Raw genomic sequence first — 11770 nt, 5'->3', positions numbered from 1 at the left:
TATTTTTTAAAAAAAGTTAAATTACAATATAGTACGAATAGAAATATGATTTGATGATTATTATTAGGATAACCAGCTGATATATAAATAGAAATGAATGCATATATACTTATTATTATGTACGTTTAGTTTTGCTTCTAAATTCACAAAGGAAAGTGATATAGAACAGAGATTATTTTAATTAATCAATTAAATTAACACACATATCGTAATTATTAATTAATAATGGAAAAGAGAAGTGTGTTGAATCTACCGAGAATGATCGGGAGTGATTATGAACTAGGTAAGGAAATTGGCCAAGGCACATATGGTACTACTTACCTATGTCGACACTTAATAACCAATGAAACTCTAGCTTGCAAGGTCATCTCAAAGGCTAATATTACAACCCAGGTAATTTTATAATAATAAATTATACTAACTAACTATATATTATGTAATTAAATAATAATAATAACAATGTATCATTATATATAGGAGAAAATCGAGAATATATATCGTGAGTTGACCATCATGATGACATTGTCGGATCACCCGAACATTGTGAAGCTAAAGGCATTTCGTGAAGATGAAGACTTCTTTTACTTTATTATGGAGCTTTGTGAGGGAGGCGAGTTGTTTGATCGAATTGAGGCTAAAGACTACTTGACCGAGGCAGAGGCAGCCCCTGTGGCTAAGATGATAGCCAAGGCAGTTTGTATGTGCCATGTGGCTGGAGTCATACATAGAGATTTGAAGCCTGAAAACTTTTTGTTCCTTAACAACCAACCAGACTCGCCTCTCAAACTCATTGATTTTGGATTTTCTGTGTTTTTTAAACCTAATCAAAGGTTTTCAGATATAGTGGGGACTCTGTCTTATGTAGCTCCGGAAATGTTGAGCCAATGGAAGCGTCATGGACCAGAAGTGGATATTTGGAGTGCTGGAGTTATCATTTACATTATGTTATGTGGTCATTTCCCATTTTATCTTAATTCAGATTTAGATTTTGATAAAACTACTCAGACAACTTGTGCTATTTTAAAAGGAGACATAGACTTTGAAACACAACCGTGGCCTCAAATTTCTGAGAGTGCTAAGAGTCTTATTAGGCAAATGCTAGAGCGTGATCCAAAAAAGCGTTTGACTGCTCAACAAGTGCTTGGTAATTACTAATCTATGCATATATATTTTTTGTTTTGTAATGTGTCTTTCTAATTAATTTTATTTTCTTAATTAACTTTATTAATATTGGTTATTATGTTTATTATTGCAGAGCACCCTTGGATTCGAAATGCATAAAAGTACCAAATGATACTACTTTTCTTTTTGGTCTATCCATGGCATGGATAATAAAGAGTTCAATTCAAGATGATGAAGACGAAAATATACTCTTGTCTTAATTAATAATCATTTACTGTTATGTTTATTTATATTTTATCACCCTTTGTTTTATTTGTATTAATATTGATTATTTCACAACATTCTATTTCGTTTGCAGCATTTATTTCAACTTCAACTTTTTATTTATTCATACATGTATGTGTGTTTTTCTACTTAATTAATTAATTTCTGTACAATTACAACAAACAAATGTTTTCAGTTCTCTTGTTCAAAATATAAATAAATAAATTTTCAGTTCTCAACCTAGCTAGCTATATAAGTACCAATAACTCACCTAATAATTATTACTCTTTCTTCATTCTTCAAAGAATAAAAAATATCGTATTATTAGAACTAAAAAAAGCACACACTAAATTTAATTTCTGTATGTTAACATAACTTTCACTTAATTTAGTTAGTTAATTGTTTTCTTTTCAGTTCTGTTTTCTGTTTTGGTATAGCTTTGTTTAGCTCTTGCATTGTCCAATACTTGTATTGTATTGTGGTTATAAATAAAGGATCTCTCAATTATGAGAGATAAGCGTTTCTTCTTCTTCTTCTTCTTCTTCTTCTTACTTTCTCTGATTTTACCATCTTCCTAAGCTTGCTCTAGTTAAGCTTCTACATGGTATTAGTCGCCTCCAATGAAATCCTCGAGCAATACCTCCACTTCTTCTAATCATGCTAATCATGGTAAAAGTGGAGTTACATCACTTAATCTCTTTAATGTTATCCATGAAAAGTACCGATTATTTAGTTTAAGAGAGCTATAAAAATCAGTAAAATGCCAAGTAGGACCAGTGCCAAAAATAATATAGCAGTCAAACATATTTGAATTAAAATTTAGAAGTGTTACTGTAGCGTCCTCGCTTCAAGCCTCCATTGGGCCCTTACACCCTCGGACTAATGACTCTTATACACGAGTACGCCACTCTGGCTGCTTCCTGGATTGATGACTGACCCTACAGACCAACACGAGTGTTTTCAGCGTGCTTTGTCCTCACTCACACGCATCCTGGGAAAACTTCCCAGGAGGTCGCCCATCCTTGAAATTGCTCCAGGCCAAGCACGCTTAACTGTGGAGTTCTTTCGAGATGGGCTACCGAAAAACAAGATGCACCTTGTTGATATAGTAGTACCAATCAATCCATTTAAGCTCTCTTCAACTGTGTAGTCCCATACCTACACAGTCTCCGAATCATCCCACTTGACCTTTCCCAGGCGGTGTGGGATTGCACAGCTTACCCGGTATTTCCCCTTACAGATCATGGGACTACTGACTGTCACAATTATTTGTAACGTCCCCGCTTCAAGCCTCCATTGGGACCTTCCACCCACGGAATAATGACTCTTATACACGAGTACGCCACTCTGGCTGCTTCCTAGATTGATGACTGACCCTACAGACCAACACGGGTGTTTCCAACGTGCTTTTTCCTCACTCACACGCATCCTGGGAAAACTTCCCAGGAGGTCACCCATCCTGAAAATTGCTCCAAGCCAAGCACGCTTAACTGTGGAGTTCTTTCGAGATGGGCTACCGAAAAATAAGATGCACCTTGTTGATAAAGGTAGTACTAATCGATCCATTTAAGCTCTCTTCAACTGTGTAGTCCCATACCTACACAGTCTCAAAATCATCCCACTTGACCTTCCCCAAGCGGTGTGGGATTGCACAGCTTACCCGATGTTTCCCCTTACGAATCACGGGACTACTAGCTATTGGAATTTCTGTCTTTGTATGGTTTAATCTCCATGGAGATTCAGGTGTTTGTATCTTTTTCTCGATCCCATAAATGGGGCTAAAGCATTTATAATGATTTTTCTTTTTGACTTTTTTCTTTTGTTTTTGACAAATAGTAAAAAAAAAAATGGATTGTTAGAAATGAATAGACTGTTTAAGAAACCAGTTTTTTGGATTGTGGGTTAATTAATTTTGTGATGATGATTATTTAGGTGGGTGAAGTAGGAGAACTCTCAGAGATATTCCAATGGAAAGGAGAGGTTCCAAAGGGATTGCCTGGTTGGAAAGAAGAGGAGAAAGTACACCTTGGAGAAGAGCTTTCTGATGTGTTGCTTTACCTAATTAGGCTTTCTGATATGTGTGGTGTTGATCTTGGTAAAGCTGCCCTTCGTAAGATTGGTCTTAATGCCATTAAGTACCCTGCTCCCAATAACAATAATAACAATAATAATGGCTCATCTTCTTAGGTTAATTAAAATTATCATTTTGAACTTTTATGCTGGTGGTGACTGTTATTGTGACTCTAAGCATCATCATGAGCTTTATCCATTGGAGATTTTAGTTTTTACATTTTGGGGTTAGAGATTGGTGTTTCATTTTTTGTGCTGTGTGATTTCTTAAAAGAGATCAGGCAATTGAAGCTCTTTATTCTCTACTCTTTTTATTAGTATATGCTATTTTTAATTTAATTATGGTACCCAATACTTTAGACATGTTACATATGGTCATGGTCGGAAGTTGGTATTTATTTACACCAACCAATATAATGTTCATCATCTTATTGAGATTTGATATTTGTTTATACCATTAGCAATATAGGATGTTCATCATTCTAAGATGTTCTTTAATATTTCTAGTCAACAATTTTTGAAGCTTACATATAAAAAGGCAACTCATTATTTTTTTAAAAAAATTATCATTTTTATACAAAAATTAGAAAATGCTAAATTTTTTATTAGGCCTCACCTATCTAAGTGAGCACTTGGAGCACTCTCATGTTTTGCTCAATCTTTTAAAATACATAACTAAAACAAGCAAAAAAAAAAAAAAAGTTAAAAAAATCTATGGATTAGTGGAAATAGAAGTTATACTTAGCTATAATACTAGAGAACAAAGTAAGGTTTCATATGTGACTCTTAACACTTTTATAGAAACAAATTTAATCTAATTTTATTTGTGTAGATGTGAGATTTTGTTAAAATAAAATTTAATAATAATTTGATTTAAAAGTTTTATATTTTATAATAAGACTAGTTATTTTTTCATGTATTTATTTCTATTACAATTGTCTTTAAATTAGTTATATTAAAAAAATTATTGAAAATTAAGTTGAGAGTACTACTTTGTACTATTTTACGAAATACAAGATCTAAATTGTTATTTAAGATAATCAAAAGTACGATTTAACTCTTATTTAATAAATTAAGTAAAAACTAAATTCAAAGTAATATTAACCCTTATTTATCTAAGATCACAACAATATGATGAGTATATGTAAGTAACTATACATAAAGTTTCCCTAAAAAAAAAACTATACATAAAATATTTTTTTTATTATCTTAATCACTAGCGATCTCAAATTAGATTATACTTTTTAGAAAAGTTAAAAAGTATTTTTAAAAAGAAGAAATTACACTTACTATGGGATTTTAAAAGTTTTTATATTAAATATGACACTTTTAAGTTTGACTAATTTATATTGTTATATCCGAAATTTGGCTACCATTTCAATGGAGGACACGTGTCAAGAGAATATAGATCGATGCGTGTAACGGTAATTACATTTAATGGAATAACTTATTAAATGCGAAAGTGATAAAAATATACAAACTGTTGCCTCATATATAAACGAGAAACCATACGACATTAGATGCACAAGGCGAGACATCAACTTCGTTACGCCAAGGAAGACGAAAGCGATGCATAATGACTGTGAAAATACTTAGCGTATAATATACAAACTAAGTATAACAGTCGGACGAACCCAAACAAGTAATAGCGAGGCGCTTATCTCACTATAAGAAGGCATACTCATGATACTTTTACCAATCAGCTTCAGATATCTTTTAGTGAGGTTATTAATTTTAGCGAATCAGTTCTCTCGAGCAGAAGCTGACATTCGAATGATGACTGTTGAAGTACTCTTTGTTATTAAGAATTGCGATTGTCAAAATGAAGTGTTATGCTTTCAAGCAAAGAAGCTACGAAGCGTACATCATCAACCTCGAAAAGATAGGGGAAAAGCTTCAGCTCGCTATCAAGGTCATTGGTACTGAGTTCCTGTTGAGATATCCCAGAACGTCATGATTTAAAATGTGTTTAATACACGATCATTTTGACCCAATAAAAGCAGATTTATCACAATTGTGTGATATTTAAATATTAACCGCATTTATACTACGTGATATGTAATCAAACCCCATAATTTCAGGGGATAATTGTTGTAAAGATTACAGTCAACTCTGTAATTAACTCCCTGACTATGAAATTATAAATAGAGGCAAGTTATACTGAAAAAGGGACGAAAAAACCATAAAAAAAGGCTCTGAAAAATCATCAGAAATCTAGTAAGATTGACTCGTGGACTATGCAGAATTTTAATTGCAAAACCACGTAAAAAAAACCTTTGTGTTCATATTATTTTCTATACTGTTTTTATTTTTCTGTGAAAGTTTATCATTCAGGCTCAAATTTAGTTAACGAAAACCTGCGTTAACAATTTGTTGCTTTCATTGAGAGCCTTCGTGAAAAAGCTCAGAAAAAACCCTCCTTAAATAATAAAAAAAAAAACCATCTTCTTCATGGCTGAAAATCCAAAAAATATTAATACACCACATGAAGAAGCTCATCATCGTCCTGGAAAAGAACCCATGGGCTCCAGAAGGCCTTCCAACCCACAGTCTAAAAAATATATAATATTTAAGCTATCTTATTTTGTTGAAATATTTATATTTCTTATATATTTTTATTTTTATATATCTATTATATACTTGAGTTTTTTATTTTTTCTGTGATAAAAATATAGTTTAAAAATATTATAAATTATTTTTATAAATGTATATAAATTTATAATTTGGGAAAAAATATAAAAAATAAAAGTTTTGTATAACATAAGTTTTTATACATCTGTAGTTGTAATTTGATGATAATAATATTATTATTATTATGATAGAATCTTCATAATTTACTATAACACTTTAAAATTAATAATTTACCAAACACTCGGTTCAAAATTTTTCAATAATTAACTGTAGTTATTTTTTTTCACGATACAAATACAACTGTTTTTTCTCACGGCACAACTATACTAAAGTGATCGTACGATCCATGGTGTCACGTTTCATCTAAATAGCTAGAGATATTGCATTAGTTTTACCATGACACAGCTAGATTTTTGTTTTTCATTTTTTTATAAATTTAATCACACCCAACATAATATTTAGCGGGATAAGTTGAAAAATATATATATTTTTTTTCTGTATTTATTAATCAAAAATACTCTCATATTGTTGTTTTATTAAAATATACTCATTTTTTAGAGTGGATTGCCTAATATACTCTCTATTTACTTAAGTCTAGCATATAATTTACATTAATTTAAAGGATCTAATGGAGACATCATCTATAAAAGGGGGTATATCTAAAAAAAAATATGAAAATAGAGGTAAAAATTAAAACAAATAAAGTAAAGTGTGTATACAATGTAATTTTCTCATATTTAGCATTAGATTATTATTATTTTTTATTTATTTTTAAGGGGGCTAATTATAGGGAAATTTACATGGTATACTAATTTTTGTTATGTTCTTACAAAAATACTGTCAGGTGGTATTTTTTACTTTTTTATTGTGTTTTTTTAATAAGTTTATACTGCAGTATGGTATGTTAAGTTTTCACTGGTATTCTATTGGTGTTTTTTAGTTGTTTTACTATTGTTTTGAGTTGTCATGTTTTGTGTTCTACTGGTGTTTTATAAAAACACAGTATTTTTAAAAACTTTTCCGTGTGACAGTATTTTTGTAAAATTCAACCAAAATTTTAGTAATTTTGTAAGTTTCCCTAATTATATATACAGTTGTCTTTTATCTAATTTAATTGTGTTATTTATTTTAAAGTCATTTAGGTTATGAGTTTGAAATAAATTGTACTCAGTAGATATTTTAAATAATAAGCTTGAATCAACCCACACACAAGCACGTAATATACATTTTAATATTATCTACTATTAAAATTTTATATTTAATTTTGCAATTTTTATAAATCAATTAAATATAAATTCGAAAGCAAATTATAAGTAACAGAAAGACTCAACTTTTTTTTAAATATATTTATATAAAAAGATTTTTTTAATAATCCTTACAAATATAAAATTGAATAAATGTTTGTCTTTGTTTTAATCTAATAAATGAAGAGATTTTTTTTTTTTTAAGGTGCGGTAGATTTTTTTTAAAAGATACGGATGTTTTATGGTTGTTTTATAAAAATATGGTATTTTTAAAAAAAAATTCATGAACAGTAAAATTATAAAATTTTACTCAAAATCCGGTATTTTTGTAAAACTTCCTAAATAAATATTAATAATTAGTTGTTGGGATTGTGGGTTTGTGAGATGTGGGACTAAGGGAGGGACGCGGTCTTTTTTGTTTTTTTTTTCTTTTTGAAATAATAAAAAAAAAAGATATGTTTAAATATGTTTAAATAAAAGATATTTTCCTTACAAAAAAATAATAAAATAAAAGATATTTTTTAAAAAAAGTTAAATTACAATATAGTACGAATAGAAATATGATTTGAATATTTGATGATTATTATTAGGATAACCAGATATATAAATAGAAATGAATGCATCTATTATTATTATTATTTACGTTTTGTTTTGCTTCTAAATTCACAAGGGAAACTTATATAGAACAGAGATTATTTTAATTAATCAATTAAATTAACACACATATCGTAATTATTAATTAATAATGGAAAAGAGAAGTGTGTTGAATGAACCGAGAATGATCGGGAGTGATTATGAACTAGGTAAGGAAATTGGCCAAGGCACATATGGTACTACTTACCTATGTCGACACTTAGTAACCAATGAAACTCTAGCTTGCAAGGTCATCTCAAAGGCTAATATTACAACCCAGGTAATTTTATAATAATAAATTATACTAATTAACTATATTATGTAATTAAATAATAATAATAATAACAATGTATCCTTATATATATAGGAGAAAATCGAGAATATATATCGTGAGTTGACCATCATGATGACATTGTCGGATCACCCAAACATTGTGAAGCTAAAGGCATTTCGTGAAGATGAAGACTTCTTTTACTTTATTATGGAGCTTTGTGAGGGAGGCGAGTTGTTTGATCGAATTGAGGCTAAAGACTACTTGACCGAGGCAGAGGCAGCCCCTGTGGCTAAGATGATAGCCAAGGCAATTTGTATGTGCCATGTGGCTGGGGTCATACATAGAGATTTGAAGCCCGAAAACTTTTTGTTCCTTAACAACCAAAAAGACTCGCCTCTCAAACTCATTGATTTTGGATTTTCTGTGTTTTTTAAGCCTAATCAAAGGTTTTCAGATATAGTGGGGACTCTGTCTTATGTAGCTCCGGAAATGTTGAGCCAATGGAAGCGTCATGGACCAGAAGTGGATATTTGGAGTGCTGGAGTTATCATTTACATTATGTTATGTGGTCATTTCCCATTTTATCTTGATTCAGATTTAGATTATGATAAAACTACTCAGACAACTTGTGCTATTTTAAAAGGAGACATAGACTTTGAAACACAACCGTGGCCTCAAATTTCTGAGAGTGCTAAGAGTCTTATTAGGCAAATGCTAGAGCGTGATCCAAAAAAGCGTTTGACTGCTCAACAAGTGCTTGGTAATTACTAATCTATGCATATATATTTTTTGTTTTGTAATGTGTCTTTCTAATTAATTTTATTTTCATAATTAACTTTATTAATATTGGTTATTATGTTTATTATTGCAGAGCACCCTTGGATTCGAAATGCATAAAAGTACCAAATGATACTACTTTTCTTTTTGGTCTATCCATGGCATGGATAATAAAGAGTTCAATTCAAGATGATGAAGACGAAAATATACTCATATCTTAATTAATAATCATTTACTGTTATGTATATTTATATTTTATCACCCTTTGTTTTATTTGTATTAATATTGATTATTTCACAACATTCTATTTCGTTTGTAGCATTTATTTCAGCTTCAACTTTTTATTTATTCATACATGTATGTGTGTTTTCCTACTTAATTAATTAATTTCTGTACAATTACAACAAACAAATGTTTTCAGTTCTCTTGTTCAAAATATAAATAAATAAATTTTCAGTTCTCAACCTAGCTAGCTATATAAGTACCAATAACCCAACTAATAATTACTACTCTTCCTTCATTCTTCAAAGAATATAAAACATCATATTATTAGAACTAAAAAAAGCACGCACTAAATTTAGTTTCTGTATGTTAACATAACTTTCACTTAATTTAGTTAGTTAATTGTTTTCTTTTCAGTTTTGTTTTCTGTTTTGGTATAGCTTTGTTTAGCTCTTGCATTGTCCACTTGTATTGTATTGTGCTTATAAATAAAGGATCTCTCAATTATGAGAGATAAGTGTTTCTTCTTCTTCTTACTTTCTCTGATTTTACCATCTTCCTAAGCTTGCTCTAGTTAAGCTTCTACATGGTATTAGTCGCCTCCAATGAAATCCTCGAGCAATACCTCCACTTCTTCCAATCATGCTAATCATGGTAAAAGTGGAGTTACATCACTTAATCTCTTTAATGTTATCCATGAAAAGTACCGATTATTTAGTTTAAGAGAGCTATAAAAATCAATAAAATGCCAAGTAGGACCAGTGCCAAAAATAATATGGCAGTCAAACATATTTGAATTAAAATTTAGAAGTGTAACATTAACATCATCTTTCTAATAAAAATAAACCCCCTCCTAGACCTACCCGCGAAACCTTAAGTTCATTATTAAAATAGAAAGCATGACAAAAACGAGAAATTACATTAGAAATAAGTTTAGTTTCCATAATAAATAATATACGAGGAGATTACTCTTTGACAAGCAAACAAAGATGATGGAATGCGCTCGAATTCTCAGACCTCACGCATTCCAACTAATAATTTTCACTGCAGAATTGTCTAAGAAACTACCCGAAAGATTTATTTCAGGACTGGAAACACTCTGGTTTGGCTATCCTTCAGGAGACAAAGTTGGAGAGAACAAGGCTTGCTTAGGTCCCCTGCATCTTTTCAAAGTTTTCCTCATAGAGAGGCTATTAGATTGTCTCTTTGAGATTCGATTTGGGGATGCATTTTCTTTATCTACAAACTGCTTCATAGTTGAACATATGACAACATCTGTTGCTACAATGGTGGTGTAACGCCGTTACTTACGTAAAATAAGATGCCAAAAATAAATTGGCGTTAAGATACTAATGTTGCCTTTATTAAAAAAATAACAATTTTCAAAACATGGGTACCCAGTTGAAAATAAAGTATTACCACTTAGGGAAAAGTAATAGAAAATTTAAACGACAACATCCTCGATAAGTTTAATAAATAGAAAAAAAAAACTTTCAGCGGAAGATGGCCAAGACCACACGCAGTTACATGATCACACGAGATACACCCCATGCTGCCCAGACTCAACTTGTCAACGAAAGCTTACATGCTTACTTATCTGCACATAGGGGGTAAATAAGGGGTGAACTGCAAAGCCCAGTAAGAAAAAACAAAATACTATGTACCTGCATTCACACATCGTAGCACAAACATATACATCAAACATACAACAAACTAATCATAAGTATAATTAGAGGCAACCACACAAATACTGAAATACCACACACTCACACTCCAGCTTCCGTACAAATCTGGAGTGTCTTACGTTCTTAACCAGAACGCAGTACCAATAACCAGTGCACCCTTACGTACACTACCTCACTTACCACATCACCATGCATGTGTGGTTTCCAACCACTTCCAAGTACCTGGAACATAATTAAACAGCCATATACAATCCATCGACAAAACACTATTTCACCGAAATCATCACATTCCACAGTTTCAATACAATTTATTCAAGCAGTCATACTAGGTACTCAAACCTTATAAAAAGCAAGTATAAAGTATAATTATTTTTCCTTACCTCAACTCCGCTGTAATTAACTCCTACGATACCTTCTAGGCCCTATAACATTTAACGAAACCCTTAGTCCACCGATAAACTCAATATATTTATTACTCTTACTGTACAACAAGTTTAGCCTAGAATTTGACTCATAAAACGTTTGAATTAGAAGTCCTACTATTCACAAAGTTTTTAGTTAATTTAATTGTGTTATTTTTTTTTAAGTAATTTAGGTTATGAGTTTGAAATAGATTGTACTCAGTAGATATTTTAAATAATAAGCTTGAATCAACCCACACACAAGCACGTAATATACATTTTAATATTATCTACTATTAAAATTTTATATTTAATTTTGCAAGTTTTATAAAGTGAAAATTACATCAAATATGGGATTTCATAACAAAGTTAGAAAAATATGGCCATTTTAGGTTTGCCACTTTTCTATGACATTTTTTCACATTTAAGTTTTTTATGGTATTTGAT

General features: G+C 30.7%; 2 protein-coding genes across 2 annotated transcripts; both read left to right on the top strand.

The window, feature by feature from the left end:
* LOC133036576 (calcium-dependent protein kinase 10-like) lies at window positions 1-1397 on the top strand. The gene has a single exon (XM_061113093.1). It carries the CDS (start codon window positions 514-516, stop codon window positions 1153-1155), a length of 642 nt encoding a protein of 213 aa, XP_060969076.1. The 5' UTR covers window positions 1-513; the 3' UTR covers window positions 1156-1397.
* A 6728-nt stretch (window positions 1398-8125) lies between these two features.
* LOC115713827 (calcium-dependent protein kinase 10-like) lies at window positions 8126-9268 on the top strand. Its single transcript, XM_061113092.1, has one exon. The coding sequence runs from the start codon at window positions 8368-8370 to the stop codon at window positions 9007-9009; it is 642 nt and encodes a 213-aa protein (XP_060969075.1). The 5' UTR covers window positions 8126-8367; the 3' UTR covers window positions 9010-9268.
* Window positions 9269-11770: the final 2502 nt, after the last annotated feature.

The sequence above is a fragment of the Cannabis sativa genome, chromosome 4 (genome assembly GCF_029168945.1).
Source record: "Cannabis sativa cultivar Pink pepper isolate KNU-18-1 chromosome 4, ASM2916894v1, whole genome shotgun sequence".
NCBI lineage: Eukaryota > Viridiplantae > Streptophyta > Magnoliopsida > Rosales > Cannabaceae > Cannabis > Cannabis sativa.
The sequence above is the reverse complement of the archived record's forward strand: the minus strand, read 5'-3'. Positions and strand labels throughout refer to the sequence as shown.